The sequence below is a fragment of the Myotis myotis genome, unplaced genomic scaffold (genome assembly GCF_014108235.1).
Source record: "Myotis myotis isolate mMyoMyo1 unplaced genomic scaffold, mMyoMyo1.p scaffold_m19_p_3, whole genome shotgun sequence".
In the NCBI taxonomy this organism is placed as follows: Eukaryota; Metazoa; Chordata; class Mammalia; order Chiroptera; family Vespertilionidae; genus Myotis; species Myotis myotis.
The window spans coordinates 128279468-128300581 of NW_023416335.1; the positions used below are offsets into that span (position 1 = coordinate 128279468).

A 21114-nucleotide genomic window follows, 5' to 3' on the forward strand; every position below is an offset into this window, starting at 1 on the left:
GGCGTAAGTGCCCCTGACTCAATAGTCAGGTATTGCATGTTTTACAAATTCGTGCAGCACACCAGTGTGCTGTGACACAACAGCAGAAAAATCACTGCTTTAAGGATAGGGAAAAGTCTTCTCTTCTATTGTGTCTCCTGAGCATTTGACATAAAGCAGGTAATTATCAGTCTCTCTCTGGTCCTTGTTTCCAAGATGACCAAAAAAAGAAGGAATGACAGTCGTTCCAAAAAAGACAGGCCATGTGCAGCCTATTAGTTGCACCAACTGTGCCTGGTGCGTGCCCAAGGACAAGGCCATTAAGAAGTTTGTCATTCAAAACATAGCAGAGGCTGCAGCCGTAGGGACATCTCCGAAGCGAGTGTCTGATGCCTATGTGCTTCCCAAGCTGTGTGTGAAACTACATTACTGTGTGAGCTGTGCCATTCACAGCAAGGTAGTCAGGAATCGTTCTCATGAAGCCTGGAAGGACCGAACACCCCCTACCCCGATTTAGACCTGAGGGTGCTGCCCCACCACCTCCACCAAAGCCCATGTAAAAAGCTAAAGCTTTAAGGAGAGAAGAAAAGTTCTCTTGGGGGAAAATAAATGGAAATTGTACTTCAAAAAACAAAAAAAGAAGGTAATTATCATGTGTTTATTGGGTAGAATTAAATAATCAAATTCAAATCAAATAAACTTTCTCTATGACATCACATTATTTACTAGAAGCCCAGCGCACGAAATTTGTGCATGGGTAGGGTGCTTAAGCCTGGCTGGCAATCAGATGGGGGGGGGGGGGGGGCACTGGCACCCGCTTTGGCTGGCCTGGGGCCTGCGGGCTAGGGACAGCTCTTGCATTGAGCATCTGCATCCTCATGGTCAGTGCGTGTCATAGTGACCAGTCGTTCCTCCATTTGGTCGATTTGCATATTAGGTTCTTATTATATAAGATTCCCTCACAATTTGAGGAATCTGAAGCCAGCCTTTCTCCAACAACCAAGCTCAAATATAGCTACTCTAGAAAGAATTCAGTTTATACTTTTCCCTTCAGAACTCAAAAGTCAAGATAATTTCTACTTTAAAATATCCATATTCCATTTTGGTAGTCAAAATTGTATCAATTTTGATAATCCATGGAGGTGGACTTGAGTTCTAAGTAAACCCAGAACCCTCAGTGAGTTGGTATTACCTTTTTTCACATTATTTGGAGAATGAAGTTGGTATTTTAACATCCAACATGTGCAGAGATCCCAATGGTCCATTGTTAATACGTTATCTTGGTTAATGTTCAGTAAACATCTTGAAAAGTCTATATTATTTTTCTTTGTTTTTACATAAACAAACTGAAGTTCAGTATGTTTAAGTATGGAAGAGTCTGTCTTGGTATTGGCAAAGTTTTACCTAAAACTCATTTTTCAGACTCCTGTTCTGATACAGAAAGCCATACAATGATATTTCTGAACAATAAGATGTAAATGAATTTACTGTGAAGAATTTCTAGAAAAGCAACTTAAATAGAAAATGGACTCATATGATGCCACATGTATCCTTTTTTCCATCTTTCTCCCAGAAATGCAGGTATATAGGCCAGAGCTGCAACACATCTTGAGCAAACTTTGAGAGAAAAGACAATAAAATCAGCCCTATTCTCCTTGAGACATCAGGCTGCCTACTTCTGAATTTCTTGTTTTGAGAGGACCACTGTTGCTTTAACCACTGTTCTTAGGATGGCCCAATGCATGCAGCTGATCCCTGTCCTTAACTTTTATATCCAATGACAAACCAAAAGGTCCCCTAGCTATAAAATAATGTAACTTCTTCTAATCCCATATGCAAAATGAATCCTAAGAAAAGAAATCGTCCATGTTAAGGAAATTAGCCTAAGTAATATTTAAGGGTTTGTATACAGGACTAGAATTATTCCTTAGGCTCAATGCAAAAATATTCTTTACTGCATCCTTGTTGATAGTGTTATTTATGCGTTCACCAGGTATTATCAAGAGCTTCCTGTCAACAGCGTGTTGTCTAGAGACCAAGGACTGAAAAAGTGGCTGCTACCAAGGGGTTTACAGTCCAATTTGATGGATATTTCAAAAAATAAGTGAAGAATGAGTATAATGGTGATAAATGATACAAAAGTAATGTGTTATCACAGCACATAACAGAGAGATCTATTCCAGTCTATAGGGTCAGTAAAGGCTTTAGAAATGTTGAAAAAGTAAACTGAAGCATATTAAAAATTTCAAGAGTTTATTTGAGCACACGTCAATTCATTTGGGCAGTACCAAACCAAAAGTGGTCAGAAGCACTCTGCCCACAAGAGCTGGGGAAAAAGTTTTTCTAGAAAAGGTGAAGAAACAGAGCAAGGAAGTTATTTGATTGACTATAGCTTAAGTAGTTGCTTTATTTGTGAAAGGCTTTTTGGCTGATTATAATTGGTTGTTCTTAGGTTTTGATTTCTTAACCTTGAGTCATTTGCAGGAATTTACAGTGGCTTAGGTTTTAGTTTGCTTACTTAGGTGCTAAGGCATCAAAGCCACCTCATTCTAACACCCTCCTTGTTTAATTACTTTAACAGTGAGAATGTGACATTTGTACTTACTTCTGAAACATAAGTGTGAATTAGCCAGTCAACCAAGGGGAGCAAGGATTCAGGCATAAAAACAGCACGTGTAAAGGTCCTGAGGTTTAAGGAAGGTTGGGAGAAGTGGTTCTCAATTAAGCTGGAGAAGTAGGCCTATCATGTGGGTTCTTTTAAGCTTTTCTAAGATCTGAGACTTTATCACAAAGCATTGTAAACTGTGGAAGACTTGTAAATGGGAGAGGGACATAACCAAGTGGCTTTGGGGAATAAAAAGAAAAATACTGTAACTGAAGTATTTTTTTTTAAATAGTGTGGAGTAAGAAAAGAGGAAGCAGGACTATTAGTTAAGAAGTTATAATTGCAATAGTTCAGGTAAAAGATGGTGATAAATTAAATATAATGGCACTAGAGGAATTGGAAAGAAGTAGGCTATTGATAACTATTTAAGAGGTAGTTATCCCTGGATGTAATGGCTAACTGGATAGCAGAGGGGTAAGAATGAAGAGAAGAGTAGTTTCCTAGTTTCTGGCATGAACAACTGAGTGGATATGTCATAAAACACCAAGAAAGAGTGTGCAGAAGGAAAGATTTGTAAGGAAAGAGCATTAATCCAGTTTGTTGAGTTTGAGATATGTATACCACAGTCAAATGAAGATGCTGAGTAGGCAATTGAATACAAAGAACTAAACTCCAGAGAAGTCTGGGATGGTGTTCTAGTCGTGGGTGTGTCCATCATATAAAAGGCAACTTTATATATGTTTATTGCTATAATTCCTCTTCTTTGATCTCTATATTAGATGCTCTTTTTACCACCAGTAAGTAGTTTTATGCTGAGAAGTAGGTAGATCATTGTATATTCATCTCTCCACTTCCCTTGCTCAAATCCCTCTCTGGACAATCCCAAATGAGTTAGTAAAAAAGCTGACTTTCTCAGAAAGTGCCTTCATCATTAAACATTTTGCCTGTACTCTATAGTATATTAAAATATTAGAAGAAAAATAATACCAATGATGTACCAAGCACATAAGTGTTCAAGACACTATTGCTTTTTCATATATGCAGAGGTGGGCAAAAGTAGGCTTTCAGTTCTGAGTATGCAAAACAGAACTTATTCTTGTATTTTTATTTGCTAATTAATGTATTTATTATTATAATTTACCTACTTTTGCCCACCCCTGTATAATTTCTAATCATCTCAACAATTCTATAAAAAAGTGTTTTCAACACAATTTTGTCAGTGAAAGGAAAGAGATTCGGGGAGCCCATACTGATCAAGGTGTTCCTATGGCAAGTGGGAGGCTTGCCTTCAATCCTGAGTCTCTCAGACTCCCACTGTTTCCCTAAGGGTCCCGCTGAGGAGCTGATGAAAAATGCTTCATGGTAGTGATGGAAACAAGTACCAGCTCCTCCTAAATTAGCCCAAAATACTACAGGCAAATATTTCAGAAGTGTTTCAGAGAGTGCTGAGCTCCTTTCCCGAAGAAAGCCATATTTAAAGATAAGATATGGGTGATGTTCAGCTTGCAGCCACAGGACCAGATTTTATACCTATTCCCTCTGTTTACTTTTATGAGGGAGATGAACAATAGAGGGTTCCATTTCATCACTTTATAAACTAACATACCAAAATAGATCTAAAGGTGTATTTTTTTTTGAAAGATCTCAGTAGGATGTTAATTTAAGGTAGTGGTGATGAATGGTAATTTAATCTCTACAGAAATAGAAAAATGCTCTGTGCATAGAGGGATAGCCAGGTCCTGATTCAGTGCTTACTGCTTCCAAGAATGTGCCACATTAATGAGGCTGGTGGGTGAAATGGGGGAGAAACATTCCTTAGATCCTCATTTTAACTTTCCTCTGTCTTTTTCCCAATCATTTTGCTTCTTGAATGAGGGCGGCGGGGAGGTGAGAGACAAGGTCTTACTCTTCAGGTTTTGTTCATTTTTCATAAGTGATATGGCTTAAGATGAATGTAGTCTAGTCTTATTAAATTATTTCCTTAAGCCTAGAAGCAAATTAATGATGTAAACTATATATTCTAAAAAGTATTCTAAATAGTGTAGAGTACAAATGGATATCCTCACACATATCCATTTTCAAATATATTTCTTGCAAATTATTGTATCTGATAAAATAGGTCTTCAATATGATTATTTGAATTTTTTTCTTTTAAATATTTAAAATATAATTTCTTTAAAGATATAAAATCCACTTGTCTTCCCAGTATAAAAATAATAAATTTTAAAAATACCTACAGTTTTAAAATTGTGCTATATTTATCTCTAGGGTCTTTTCATCTCATGACTATTATCATAAGAAATGTATATGATTTGTGTTTTAGTAGCCTCGCTTGAGAGCCCACTTTGAGTGATTTTTTTGCTTGTCAAAACAAAAACAAAAAAACAACCCACTTCCATGCTTACCAACTTAGTCTAAGTCATAATACGAATTAGCATTGGAGGCTTTTGTAAGTTCAACATGCTTCATGGTAAATTCACAATATATAAACTTGAAATTAGACAAACAGCTTGGTCAGTGCCTAGAGCACTAAAGCCCTGATTCCAAGAGGTTTCCTAGAAATGCTGCAAACCTCCACTCTATTTTCTTCCTAAGAGTCTACCCTAAGCCTCCAGAATAATGATTCTCCTTCCCTTTCATCATAAGTGAATTATTGGTGGACTGGACTCTGGAACCATTCAGGGAAGCAGAGTCTGGGAAATGTAGTTCTAAGTAGTTAACAGCTGACTATCTAGCATTTTATCTTTTTTTTAACTTTTTTTCTTTATTGATTAAGGTATTATAAATGTGTCCTTATTCCCCCATTTCCACCCCCCTCCTCACCGAGTCCCTCCCTGACCCTTATTTTATAAAGAAGTTGAAAAGCCTGCATACTTTTAATGTCTCTACCTACAGGATTCTGAGTACTCTAGAGTTAGAAAGAAAGAAAGAAAGAAAGAAAGAAAGAAAGAAAGAAAGAAAGAAAGAAAGAAAGAAAGAAAGGAAGAAAGAAAGAAAGAACCTTTACTTTTAGATTCTACCGAAAGCATTAATTGTGGTGTAGAATTAACATAAACAGTCCAGGCCTAGACCTCTTTTTTTGACATCTATATTTACTACCTAGGTGTTCCAGTGCAGACTTGTGGCTTGAATTGTCATCTGTACTAATTATCATCCCAAATCTGTAATTTCCAACTAGGACTTTCCCTTCTATCATTAAAGTATTTCCAGAATTCAAATCAATCCTCACTTCCATGCCTACCAACTTATTCAAAGCTAAACATAACAAATTACCTACTTCTTCAGATTCCAAACTTTAGCTTTTAGCCTCATATTCTCAACAAAGTAGACATAGTATAAAGATAATCATTTTTAAATGATATATCCCATTACTCCTCTGCCAAAAACCCTGAAATGCTTCCTCTCTTGCTCAAAGTATAAACAGAATTTATTTCAATGTCCTTATGTAAAAAGTTCTTGGATATCTGGTAGCCATTATCTTCCTGAACTCACTTTCTACGACTCTCTTCTACATGTATTCCATCCATCCCGCCTGCCACCTTTTGTTTCTTTGCTACACCTAGCATCCTCTTACATCAATCAGTGTCTTTTACTTTTTCCCCTCTGATCACATACTTTCTTAATGTAGGATTCTGATCAAATGCCACTTTTACAAGAAGGCCTTCCCTGACCTATGTATATAAAATAATATCTTAGCTAACCATGCCATTCCTTCTTTTAAATGCTTAAATTACTCCTTGGCAAATGTATTTATTTGCTTTTGTCTCTTCCCTACACTGGATTATAAGTTCCATGAGGGTGAGAAGTTTGTTTTATTCACTGCTGTATCCAAAGAACAGAGCCCAGCAATTTTAAAACACTGGATAAGTAATTGGCGAATGAGTAAATGGATGAAATTTGAGGAGTTTAGAGAAATGATAACAGACATGTGATTGTCAAGCAAGCATCCATGTTTAATCATAAAAAGTACACTGCAATCCAAGAAAAAAAAATGTTTACTGCATAGTGAAGCTTATTTATTTAAAGTGAATATCAAGAACTCTTATTCAATTTGGCATATAGTCAGTGTTCCTATTTTATTTCACTCTACACTAATATAATATGCTGTTAAACTATGAACTAGCCCTTGTTCCTAAAATAGCACAATAAACTCAGCCTCTATAAAAAAATAAGAACTTTACACATTTTAATTTTTTTTTTAATTTTTAAAAATAATTATTTATTGTTAAAGTATTGCATATGTCCCTTCTTCTCCCCTGCATTTTTTAAAATTTAAAAACAAGAATAATTAAAACAAAAAAAGTACTTCTTTGTGATTATCTGGAGATTTACTGTGAACTGATATTTAACTAGATCTCTGGCCATGTTTCCCAAAATTTTCTACTGGTAATTTCTACTTCAGTTTCCTCCTCCCTTCCTCTTCCTTAAATTTGCTCACTATCTTCCCTCTGTCTGAAGGCTTTCCAACACTGATTTGCTTATAAAGTATTTTCTCTGCTTCTGAGACTTACGTCAAGTGCCAATTCCCAGATTGCCTTTTTCCTGACTCACATTGCTAGATCAAGGTGTCCCTTCTTATGCCCATACTGCACCATGAGCACAGTTCTTAAAGGAAGACACATTATATATCACGTAGATATCACTAGTGCCTTTCACACTGCCTTACCTAGAGTAGGTGCTTATTAAATATTTTCTGAATAAACGGATGAATATAAGAAAAACAAAATGGCATCCAGAAATGAATAGAAGTTTCTGATTTCTCACATTTAGCATTACGATCAGACTTTTATATTCCAGAGACATAAAGTTCTGCACAGAGATTTCAAAAAAAATGTATTGTTTTCTGTAAAGTCACATGCCTTGAACTCTGAGGGACAAAAAGTGTTTAATTTCCTAGTGTGAAACCATGATTTAAATAAATTAAAATAGCAAATTCCTCACTCAGGTAATATGCTTTATATGTTTATCCAATAAATAAGTTTATAGTATATTTCAATATCTATATATTTATCCTTTGTAAAAACTAATAGATCTAGTAAAATGTAGTTACTAATTTACATAAATCCATGGGTTTTGATTATTTTAAGTGAGGTTTTGATTCCTGTAGCTAGAAAGATTATGAAAGAACTCTCATTCCTAACTCCATCCACCCCTTGAAACTGCTCCTTCCTTATTCTCATTGGCAGGTGAATTTGTCTTCTCTGACAAGTGAGTCACTTGAAATGGGAATATTACTTTATTAGAACTTACTTGGGTGAAGTTAATCTAAATAAAAATAGTTGTCATGCCCTAGGCATATGCATAATTTATGAATGAACAGTTCAGGAAACAAAGTCTAAATAGTGAAAAAATTTTGCTGGACCTCAATCTTAACTCATTTTAGAAACTAAAATTTACTGCTAGAATGGCTGCTTCTCCAAGATCTATATAAAATCTAAGGAGCCAGAACACTACATGAGTTTGGTGGATTTAAAGTTATGTCCCCAATTTTTTTTACTCTTTCTCTTGCAGAGTTTGAGAATTGGCGCGCAGTTCTCCTCTCTTGTAGAGTGGGAGAGACTTTGCTGATTCACTTCCAGCAAAAAGAAAATTGTAGAAGATTGGGAAAACTTCCAAGATTGGGTTATAAGATTTCAGCTTCCAAATATTCAAACTCTCCTTCTGTCTCTGCCTCTGCCTCTGTCTCTGTCTCATCACTTACTCTGGAGGAAACTGTGGGAAACTGCCTATTGTTTTCACTAGCAGAGAGGTGTGGACAAGGAACCCGGAAGGCTGGTGATCCTTAAAGCCCTGGCAAAGGTCAGGGCTGTGCACCCATTGTTAGTCCAGACAATGGTAGCTGAAGCAACTTCCCCATTTACTATTATGTAAATCCTTGCTGATGAGCTAGTCTGCCTTTTACTGGAAATTGCCTGCCTAAGGGCTATGGGTGTATCCCAAACCAATAAAAGGTTGGCAGGGCCTGAGCACCAGTGGAAGTCCTTCTCCTTGAGTTGGACTTGCCAGCCTGGTCCCCCAATATTCCCAAATTATCTCTTGTCTCTTCTCTTTCACTTGTATGTGGCTCCTTTTCCAGATCCTGAAACCTGAACCACGCGGGACGTGGAGGGAAACATTTACCAGAGGAAACCACGACCACCGATGAGGCAATTCTGGGAAGGCTGAAGCTCGCTCCCACATCCTGAGGACAATCAAACAGCCCAGTGGAGTGGTTCACAAGGCACAGAACTGGGGCCTTGAGCCAACAGCCATGTGAGCAAGCCACTTGGGAAGAGAATCCATCAACCCCAGTCAAGACTTCAGATGTCTTCTGCCCTAGCTAATGTCTTGACTACAACTTCAGGTGAGACCCTGTATTTGTCTTCTTTTACTATGTAACAAATTACCACATACTTAGTGGCTTCAAATAAAATGCAGGGATGCCTCATTTTATTTAACTTCACTTTACAGTGCTTCTTCACAGGTGTTGCATTTTTCACATAGACCCTCCACCTACCAGAAGATTGCAACTTGCTTTATCGCCATACTTTGTATCACTTTATTGCAGTGGTCTGGAACCAAACCTGTAGTATCTCCAAGGCATGCCTATATGACCCTTCTCTCACAGTTTCCCTGGACCAGGCACCAGAGCACAGCAGAGGTTCCTCTGCTGAGAGTGTCACAAGGCTGAACCTAGGCTAAGCTGAATTTTCTTCTGAAGCTCAACGTACTCTTCCAAGCTGCTGGTTGGCAGAATTTTCTTGCAACTGCAGAAACTCAAAGTGGCTTGATTCCTCAAGGCAATCAAGAAAGGCTGTCTGATTCTTAAACCTTTTTTCAAATAGTCAAGCCCATTCAGAATAATTTCCATATGATGAACTTAGTCAACAGATTAGAAACATTAATTACATCTGTAAATTCCCTTCACTTTTGCCATATTCTATTGATTAGGATGGAAATGTTTAAAGGTATGTATACTAGGGGGCATAAATGATGAGGGCCATTTTAGAATTCTCCCTAAATCGGAACCACCCACCTAAGTTGCTCCCAATTTCCTAACTCATGTGAATAATGTTTGCTGCATTGAGTTGCTAAATTTTGGCATATTTTGTTACAAGGCAATAAATAACTAATACAGCGATGTTATATTTGTATGAATTACACTCAGGGAAGAAGGTACAATATCATTCCTTTTCTTGATTCAGAAATCCCAGTTTTACTATAAGTTGGTGTTGAAAGAGTACTATATTAAGTAAAGCTATAATCTGTGAATTTCCTGTGAAGATCTTAGAAAAACACACAAGTAATTAATAATTATAGAATATAATCCCAATATTAAAAAAATAATTTAAGAATATGATACAGAACTGGCACTAATTCATACATCAGAGCTGTTCTGACTTGGGGTAGTGGACACACAATATATAATACTGATGATTTATTATAGAATGTTGAAAATAACTAAAAAAATAAAAGCACTGGGGCTTTAGTATAATAAAATTCTTGAGGTCAAAGTAGAGTAGAAACTTAGAAGTAGAATTATCTTACAGTCAAATCAAATAAACAAATATTTCTTGCTAACACATCAGTAATTAAATTTTTCATGCTGAAAATGATAAATTATTTTCTTTTCACTGAAAATAAATGCCCATTAAATGAAATTCTGCTCTGTAACAAGTGAGATTAAAAGACTTTCCATACAGATGCATTTAAGTAACTTTTCCTTATTACAAAGTAGTGATAATATTAAAATTAATGGCACTGATATGTGTTTATGTAAAAAGATCACTAAAAAATGGAAGTTAATGAAAGTAACTCTCATGTTTAAATTTTCAAAGAGGATTTCTGTATAACCTCTCATTTCCAATGTATAACTGAACTCTTTTTATTTTTTTTATTTTTTAAATATATTTTATTGATTTTTTACAGAGAGGAAGGGAGAGAGATAGAGAGTTAGAAACATCGATGAGAGAGAAACAGCGATCAGCTGCCTCCTGCACATCTCCCACTGGGGATGTGCCTGCAACCCAGGTACATGCCCTTAACCGGAATCGAACCCGGGACCTTTCAGTCCACAGGCCGACGCTCTATCCACTGAGCCAAACCAGTTTCGGCTATAACTGAACTCTCTGGGAATAAACATTTTTATTGGGTGAGGGTTAATTATGAATTACTCAAAAATCATGAATTATATGTATATAATCTTGCTTTCAAATACTTATTAGTTACTTAATCTGGTACTTATATATTTTTAATGTAATAGAACATTCATTTTAATAAAATCAATTCAAAAATATAACCTTTTAAAAAATAGCTATTATCACTGTGTTAATGAAGAAAAGCCCAAAAAGTTAGAGAAGATAACTCTAGTTTGGAACAATTATTTGTATCAACTAAATAAATAATAAAATTTATATGTTGTTTCAAAAGTGGGGAACTAGGAAATATGCCAAAGGGGCCTACCCATCCAGATGGTGGTATAAGTAACTGCAGTGTTTGAGACCTCCCACAACCACATCAAAATTACAATTAAACTGTAGAACAACCATCATTCAGAACTGCCTGAAATCTAGCTGAACAGAAGTCTTATAACTAAGGATATAAAGAAGAAGCCACATAGGAAGGAGTAAATGTGGAATGGGCTGACCACACACCTATGTATGGTGGTTAAAACTCGGGAGGAATATCTCAGCTGAGGAGGTTCTCCCTGAGGAGTGAGGGGTTCCAGCTCACACCAGGCCCCTAAGCCCAGGGTTCCAGTGCTAGGAAGAAAAGTACCCATAACGTCTAGCTGTGAAACCAGGGTGGGATTGTGGCTGAGTGAAAAACAGAGGGCTGCTGGAATCCCAGGCTTTCCTCTGAAAGGGCCAATGCACAGAGTGACTCAAACTCACTCACTCTGAGCTGCAGCACTGGGGAAGTAGCTTGAAAGGTGCCAGAGACATATGGCAAGGAACTGAATTATTTGGCTTCAGGATGAGGGCTGGAAGGGCAGCTTTCTTCTAGACAGGAAGCTGGCAGAAGCCATTGTTCCTTTGCTGAGCCCTCTCTTCACAGAGCTGGCAAGCAGGCACCATATATGAGTCTCTGTCATCCTGGCTAACACTGTTTGCCCCACCTTGGTCATTCCCTGAGATACCAATCCACCAACTTGCAGGCCCACCCATCAAGCCATTTCCAGTGGCTTTTCCATACAAATAGCCAATCTTAGCTCATGCTACAAACTTTTCTAAAATCTCTCAAACAAGTAGCATGTGACCTCTGTACACCCTAAACCTCCTGTTAAGTGACCCCAAGCCTAACGTTAGTGGCAGCCAACCTCAGTTCATTGCTTAGCCTCTCTCAGGAACCTCCAAACTCATCACAAGTAACAGCCATCTACAGATTTCTCTGTAGCTTATTCCAAGTGGCACCAGTCAGGGCAGGGTAGTGGCTGACCTTGGCCTGCACCTCCTGGGAGGCCCTAGAGCCAGTACAACAGTGGACAGCTTCAAACCATTCCAAATTACAACCCAAACAGCTCAATGAGTGAGACACACTCAATGAACTGACTCAGAGGGCACCGAAGCCCTATTGAAGCAAATTCTGCTCCATGAGTCCGATCCTTACACATCAGCTTCTTTTCTGCAGTCACAGCCAGTCCTTGCAGCCAATTGGCCTAAAATTCAATCCATTTCCGTGATGTGCCAAAACAGCAATCAAGGCTCAACTACAACAGGAGGGTGCACACAGCCTACAATGGAGCATTCCAGGAGCATCTAACTCAGGTTTCTGGGGAGGCTGTGCCACTGGGCTCTACAGGACACCTACTACATAAGACCATTCTACCAAGTCCAGGAAATGTAGCAGCTCTACCTAATACATAGAAACAAATACAGGGATGCAGCTAACATGATGAAATAAAGAAAGAAGTCCCAAATGAAAGAAGAGTAAGTAAAAAAAAATAGTCATAGGGATCTTCTGGTCAAGATGGAAACATAGTTAAACACAGTACTCAGGAGATACAGAAGCAGAAATCACACAATCAGAACAACAAAAATGTAAAAAAAAAATAAAAAAAAAATAAAAAAAATGCTAGTATAATGAGCCTTAGAGACATCAAGCATACCTCCATTTTCATCATAGGGGTACCAGAAGGAGAAAAAACAGATCAAGAAATTGGAAACCTATTTGAATAAATAATTACAAAAAAATTCCCTAACCTGGTGAAGGAAATACACATGCAAGCTCCGGAAGTGCAGAGAGTCCCAAACAAGATTAATCCAAAGAGGACCATATTAATACACATCATAATTAAAATCCAAAAGGTTAATGACAAAGCAAGAAACATAAAAGCAGCAAGAGAAATGCAGTTACTTACTTACAAGGAAGCTCCCATATGACTGTCAGCTGATTTTGCCACAGAAACTTCAAGTTAGAAGGTATTGACATGATATATTGAAAGTGATGAAAAGCAAGGACCTACAACCAAGATTACTCTGTCCAGCAAGGCTATCATTTAGAATTGAGGGACAGATAAAGAGCTTCCCAGACAAGAAAAAGCTAAAAGAGTTCATCACCACCACACCAGTATTACAAGAAATATTAAAGGATCTTCAAGAAGAAGAAGAAAAAGAAGGAGGAGGAGGACGAGGAGGAGGAGGAGGAGGATAAGGAGGAGGAGAAAAAAGAAGAAAAAGAAGAAGAAAAAGAAGAAAGAAGAGGAAGAGGGGGGGAGAAGAAAAGGAAAGTTAAAAATGTGAATGATAAAATGGCAATAAATACATACCTATCAATAGTTACCTTAAATGAAATGGAGTAAATTCTCCAGTCAAAAGATATACAGCAATTGAATGGATAACAAAACAAGATTCTTACATAATGCTATCTATAAGAGACTCACATATAGAAAGACTTACACAGTCTGAAAGTAAAGAGTAAAAGAGGTTTCATAAAAATGGAAATAAAACAAATCAAAACAAAAAGCTGTGTAACAATACTTATATAAGACAAAATAGACTCTAAAACAAAGGCTATAAGAAGAGAAAAAGAAGGACCCAGCAACTTTACTCTGGTTATTTATCCAAAGAAACCCAAAACACTAAACCAAAAAGACTTATACATCCATATGTTTATTGCAGTATTACTTACAATAGTGAAGATATTATAACTAAGTGTCCATCAATAGAAGAATTAATAAAGAAGAAGCAGTGTATATACACACAGTGGTACAAAAGTAAGTTTACAGTTGTTTGTATGGAAAATAATAGAATAATTAAAGCATAATAATATTCAAATAAACTCTGTGTTTTGTATACTCACAACTACTACTACTAAACTCACAACTACTAAAGCTAATTTGCCCCACCCTGCATATAATGGAATATTACTCAGGCCTAAAAAAGAATGAACTTTGCCTCTGCAAAGTGGGTGGACCTAGAGGGTATTATGCTAAGTCAAATAAGTCAGACAGAGAAAGACAAATTCCATTTGACTTCACTTATATGTGAAATCTATAACATTAACTAAGTGATTAAGCAGAACAGAAACAGACTCATAGATACAGAGAACATTTTTTTTTTTAAATATATTTTATTGATTTTCTACAGAGGAAGGGAGAGAGATAGAGAGTCAGAAACTTTGATGGGAGAGAAACATCGATCAGCCGCCTCCTGAACATCTCCCACTGGGGATGTGCCCGCAACCCAGGTACATGCTCCTGACCGGAATCGAACCTGGAACCCCTCAGTCCACAGGCCGACGCTCCATCCACTGAACCAAACCGGTCTTGGCAAAGAACATTTTTATGGTTGTCAGATGAGAGGGAGGTTGGAGATATGGGTGAAAAAAGTGAAGGGTATTTAGCAGTACAAATTGGTAGTTACATAATGTCATGAGGATGTAAAGTCATAGGGAATATAGTCAATAATATTATAATTATATGTGATATCAATTGGGTACTAGATTTATTGGCGTTATCACTTTGTAAGTTATGTAAGTGTCTAATCACAGGGCAGTACACCTGAAACTAATAAAATATTGCACATAAATTTTAATTTAAAAATAAAACATAAAAAAGAAATAAAGTAGGAAGTTACATTTTTTAAAAAGAAATATAGCTATAGGAATGTGGATGATGAGTTTATTATTATTTGTCTTTATTCTTTAGGAAAATTCCCAGTATAGAAGTAATATCTTCATTCACATATGAGTATGAATAAAATTTTAAAGCCAAATATTAAGTGACTTTAGACTCTGCCATTTTGCTTATTCTATATTACAATTTTTGCAACCTGAGAGTAATGAAGAGTTGATCCTACATCTTATCTTCATGGCCAGCAGCACACTACAATGTAGGAATGATGAAAACAAGAGAACTGGAGGAAATAGTAAGCAATCAAAATTCTTTTCCTCAGGAAAAAGAGGCCTCTGATATATAACTGGTGATAAGGCAATTTATGAATACAAGGATCCCAGAAAGCAATTTTTTTAACATTGCCTTAAAAATAATAAAACTCTAGAAAGAGGATTTAAGGCAATGTTGCATGGTGGAATGAGGTTTGGAAAAGTATTTCTATACCCATTATTTCATTTCATGTTCCCAACTTCCCTGTGAGTGATAAGGCAGAAGTCATCTCTGCCTCTTTCCGATGCAAAATTGAGTCTCAGAAACATTGTCGTTGGGCCAAGGTTGTATAGTTGTTAAATGATAGACCTAGGAATACAATTCAAGTCATATGACTAGTTTTGTGAAGTTTTTTCCACTAGGAAATGTCACCTTGTCTCATCCAGAGGAGATACCTTTAAAACTCTGGCATGACAAATAAGAGCCAAAGAATCTTCATTTTTAAAAGACAGTGTTAGAATTTTATAATTTTCAGACTCAGAAATTATCCCAGAGAGTTTAAGTGACTTAGCATGGATCTTGTAGCCAGCCTTGCAAGAACTTTGTATGGTAAGTTTTTGCACTTTACAAACAAGAAATAGTCTCATTGTGTGAGATTGCGTCGCTGGTGCGCACTGGAATCATGAGCCTCCACCTCACACAACTTTTGGAGCCAGTGCAGCTCAGGGATCTCTAGGTACATAATTCTCAAATTGGGGGGTTCATACCCCAGGATTATTGTCTAAGGAAGTGTGTGAAAATGCAGGATAAGATGAACACATCCCTCCAGAGTGTCCGTTTTACTCAGCACTGACCACTATACACTATTTTCTTACACTAGACATTCACAAACATATCATGGGCTATAAAAGTAAAATAAATTATTAAAATAAAAGAGAAAACTTCAAAGATATTCCTCATGTCAGATGCTTGTGAGACTCTGTTGCTAAGCTCTATGATGTTTATTTACTTTCCTCTGAAGTTGGAGAACTTCTGGGAAACAGGCAAGCACTGCCTTAGGATACAAAGCCCCGAACTCTCCTTTCATCTCTCTCTCTAACACGGTTCTCTGGAGAAGACCCAGACTCCAGGTTATAATATTGCCATTCATTAGTCTACAACTTAGGAGTTCCTTATATATCTGAAAACATATATTCTTAGCCCTCTGATTTGACTAAAAGACATCTTCAAATGCTTGACAAAAGAAATCCATGAGCTTTCCAAATCGAATACATCTATTCTAAATAACTACAATAACTGCCAGCTTTGCACTGACTTCTCATTGTTGGATTGACTTATGCTTCCTGCTCCATTTGACAAAACTCCTGTGCTTGCATGTTGGATCTACTTTAGAATTTCCATTCTTATGTTCCACCTAAACAATGGTCCCTCTCCTTTCCCTGGTACCCATTCAACTCCCATCGGTTGCCCTCTATATCAGCTCTATAACACTCTCCAATAAAACCACAGATATTTTACTTAAAATTGACACAGGAATTGAATGAAAGAATCAACTGAATTTACAGTATAGAATGCTCTGACCCCATTCAAATATCATAAGTAAAGCAATTTTGCCACCCACATCGGGCTGTAGTTGACTTTTTACTATTTGTTCTTCCTCCATGTTTCTAAGATAATAAAAATGTATAAATCTTATCTGTCTTAAAATACTTGAGAATTTATATTTATAGTTGAAAATTTTTGAGGTGGTAAGGAAATATATTTTCTTCTATTAATAAATTATTTTTCAGAATAGTTTCAGGTTTGCAACAACTGAGTAGATACTACAGAGTTCCCATATCCCCCTCATGGTTTATTAAAATTTTGCATTAGTGTAATACATTTGTTACAATTGATGAACCAATACTGATACATTATTATTAACTCAAGTTTACATTTGACTTCACTCTACAAGTTACAGTTCTATGGGTTTTGACAAATGCAGAATGTCATGCATCCACTATTACAATATTATACGGAATATCTTCACTGTTCTGAAATCCCCTGTACTCCACCTATTCAACCTTCCCCCTCCTTCCGAAATCCTGGCAACCATTCATCTTTTTCCAGAATATTATATACTTAGAATCGTACGTAGCCTTTTCAGACTGGGTTCTTTCACTAAGCAACACGAATTTAAGGTTCCTACATGTCTTTTTGTGGCTTGGCAGCATATTTCTTTGTATCATTGAGTAAGATTTCATTGTGCAGATATACTACAGTTTGTTTATCCATGCACGGCTCAAAGGACATCTTGGCTGGCCTGTGTGGGACAGTTATGAATAGAGCTGATAGAAACATCCACACGCACAGTTTTGAGTGGACCTACGTTTTTCCATTAATTTGGGTAAACACCTTGGAATGTGATTGCTGGACCATGTGGTAAGATGATGTTTAGCTTCGTAAGAAACACAAACTGGTTTTCAAAGTTTCTGTACCATTTTGTATTTCCATCAGCAAATAATGACAGTTACTGTTGCTCCACATTCTCACCAGCATTTGGTATTGTCAGCTTTTTAATTTTATTTATCTTTCATTTAGGCACTCTAGTAGGTGTGAAATGCTGTTTTAAATTTTTTTATTATTTTTTCTCTTCAAAGTTGACAGCCTATTGAAATACTAGCTATATTCCTGCTAAATTAAAAATAAAACAAGAGCTACATGTCTGATTTTTTTAAGTAAAATTTTTATACATATAGAAATATCATCAATAAAATTGGTGATAAACTTGATTGACTAGGTATGGAATACAAGAAAACTTTCTTAAATCCACAATATTATGCAACCTGAAATTAGAACAAACGCAATAAATATCATCATCTTGAAAAGGGAGGTTTATATTACTTCTTTTATGAAGAATGAGCCAATTTCAGCATGAACATAAGAAATAAAAGGAATAAATGCATATAGTTTGAGCTTTTTAGAATTAATTTCAAAGACACTAACATTATTTTTGCTGAGATACAATAAAGGCTTCAGACACCTATAAAGCACATGATGTATTTTTAGTATGCAAAAGGCGACTTACTAATGGTGTAAATATATTTCTTTATAAATGTCTTCATAAGGAAAGACTTAGAAATGATATAACCTCCATTTTAATAATTTAGGCATTTCTCAAATAAGAACTCGCTATGTAGACTCACATCACACACTGGAGAAAGAAACAGGAGCTTGATAAGGATTCATGAAAAGAAAGGGCCAAATTCATAACTAGTATCTTCTTCTCCTGGGGGCATGGGAAAACAGGATGACATCATGAAAAGGAGATGAATTTTACGGAATAACAAGACTGGTGCATGAGATGCTCAGGAGTTCTGTTGAAGCTTGGAGGTAGTTAACATACACTGCAGGTTGGGGTCTATAGGAAGGAGATTCTTAGAACACTTTGAGACAGAATTGAATATGCTGGATGTTTATTAGGCAGTGCTCTTGTGATCAACAACCAAGGAAGAAAAGGGAAAGAAGCAAAAATTGAGCAGAGGGAGAAGTAGGGCTGCCAGCCCAACCCAATAGCCCAAGCAACAACCTGGACATTCTAAAGCTGAAATGGACCAAGAGAGTTGCCCTATTTTGAGGAAAATGAGCCAGGACCTTCTACCCTTGCCTTGATCTCCCCTTGGATGGGGAGCAGCCCTGGAAGCTCCTAACTGAAGGCTGTCTGCTGACAGCACACCTAGCAGTGAGGTGTGCCATCTCTGTGTTCACCACACAATCCTTGCACCTCTATGACCCTTTTCTGATTCAAAAGAGGTTCTCCATGATTCAAGTGAGTCTCTTTTTCTGGAGGAATCTTAGAAGAGAAAGTCTAAAGGCCATTAGTCCAGGCCATTGCATCTGGTCTTTAGGCTATAACTGACAATCCTCCTCTCCCTAGTATTTTATCTATACTATATTCCTTTCACCTTCAGGTGCTGGTCTTGGTGGCTTACCTACTTATGTGACTTAGGTCCGCCTCCCTTATAAGTAAGGGCTCTTGGTCACAATGACCTTCTCAAACCAGGTGTGTTGCACTTGTTTATTTACCAGCACAACATGTAAGGAAATATCAAGAGGAGCTCAAGTAAATCCCACATGCCAAACATATTGTTCCCTGCCCACACCAGGTGATAGCAGTCCTACCTCTTCATGTAACCAGGCCAATTATTCAGGACAAGTTGCTTAATGATCCCCATACATAAGAGGACTAAATTACCCATGCTGCTTTATAGTCAAACTAGAGGCCCAGTGCATGAATGCATGCACAGGTGGGGTCCCTTGGCCTGGCCAGAGATTGGGGCTGATGGGGGGGGGTGGAAGGACTGCAGGAGGTTGGCCAGCCAGCCCCCACCCCCTGATAGGGGTTGATCGGGGTAGGGGGGGATGGCTGCAGAACGTTGGCTTTGGGAGCACACTGACCACCAGGGGTCAGTTCCTGCATTGAGCATCTTTCCCCTTGTGGTCAGTGCACCTCATAGCAACCGGTCAACCAGTCATTCAGTTGTTCGGTCGCTTAGGCTTTTATATATATAGATAAGCCTATTGATGTGTCTTCTGGCTGGAGAGGTCTCCCTTTGGGAACAGGAACTTCTAACCCTACAGAGACCAGACTTGCAAACATGGAATAACCAAATCCCCCTATTGCATCCCTGAGAGAGATGATAAGTGAAGCCAAGTCTGCTTCTAGTCTTTGGTTTTCAAACCCATGTGCTCTCTACATGTTTGGGGCACAGCTTTACTTGATTCAAGACATATACAGCATACTGAAGGATTGTGCCCTGTTTTCAAAGTGTTGATTATGAGCTGGCATATGCACTGTGCCTTTAGTAGGCCATTTTACCATGTTATAAAGTCAGTAGATTCTGGATGATAGAGGTTGTGATATAAACTGCAAATCCAATGGTAATAACCACACTATTTTTCTGTAAAATGAGAAACAATATTACATGGGATCTAGTGCTGGTAGATAAACATTCTCTAAGACCTTGGGTAGTGATGCTGGTTGAGGCTAGGCAGGCAAATCTATACACAGAATATGTCCGTTTCTCTTAGAATGGATGTCTGTTTACTCCCAGTTGAAAGGGACCCATGGTAGTCAACTTGCCAGCAAGTGATCAGTTGTGCTACCATGTGAGATCAGTATTAGTTTTTGTTGCTCGCAATTTGTACACTTAGCTACATCCACCTTGATAAATGAGAGCACCCCTTCTTGTGGACAAGAGGGTCTTTATCTTTGCCACTATAGTCACTTCCATAAAGTGACTTATGTCAAAGTCTGGCTGACATTGACTGGCTGTGTCATTCTATCATCCTTGTTTGATAGCTCTTTATGGTTAAATGCACTCCACTCTAACATGTAATTCTAAGAAATTCTCACTTTGTGCCTTCTCTCATTCATCCATCTATATTCTCTACCTCAGACCTCCTTGTTCTTAATCTTCTACCCTTTCTTTTTTTATACCCTTTTATAACTTTATTTTTTAAAATTGTTGACAATGTTAAAGATGTCTCCCATTATCTCCATTTTTGCCCCCACTCCAGGCCTTCCCCATATTATTTTCTGTGTCCATGGGTTATACATACATGTTCTTTAGTTAATCTCTTCCTGCCCCCCACCCTGATATTTTCTATTCTGTCCCATGCATCCATACCTTTGGTCTTATTTTGTTCTTCAATTTATTTTATTCATTTGAGTCCACATATAAGTGAGATCATGTGATATTTGTCTTTCCCTAACTGTCCTCTAGCCTTTTTTCTTTCAGGTCCATGACATGCCATCTCTGAATGTAAATTTAAACCACTTCCCAAATGGACAAGTAGATAATAATCAGATGCACCACTTAAAACCCTGCCCATTGGGATATCTTTCCCTCTTTGCTGACTTTCAAGACCACTTCTGAGTAAAATTGTAATACAGTTGCTATCCATTTTTCCTTGTCCCTGCATACCAATATGACTCAGCCAAAAACCAAAGGTCTGGCTTTACCTTCTCCTATCAGCTGGTCATCGAAGGTGTTCATACTGCAATAGGTGTAAGCTAAGTGTGGGTGCTGGTCCTACAGTGGTAGATGATAAGGGCCTCGACTACCTGCTCATAATCTTGATTGTCCTTTCTGATGCTGTTCATTAATGACCTTGGATGAACCACTTCCATCTATGATGGCTTATTGTTGGGTCCATTGGTAGGTCAAAGATAATCTAGTTTATA

General features: G+C 37.4%; 1 protein-coding gene across 1 annotated transcript; it reads left to right on the forward strand.

Moving 5' to 3' along the window:
* The first annotated feature begins 214 nt into the window (after nt 1-214).
* On the forward strand, nt 215-496 carry LOC118651770 (40S ribosomal protein S26-like). The gene has a single exon (XM_036301294.1). It carries the CDS (start codon nt 215-217, stop codon nt 494-496), a length of 282 nt encoding a protein of 93 aa, XP_036157187.1.
* Nucleotides 497-21114: the final 20618 nt, after the last annotated feature.

What these genes read in the sequence shown, in the direction of transcription:
- LOC118651770 (XM_036301294.1), top strand. Translation starts at nt 215, where the DNA reads ATGACAGTCGTTCCAAAAAAGACAGGCCATGTGCAGCCTATTAGTTGC.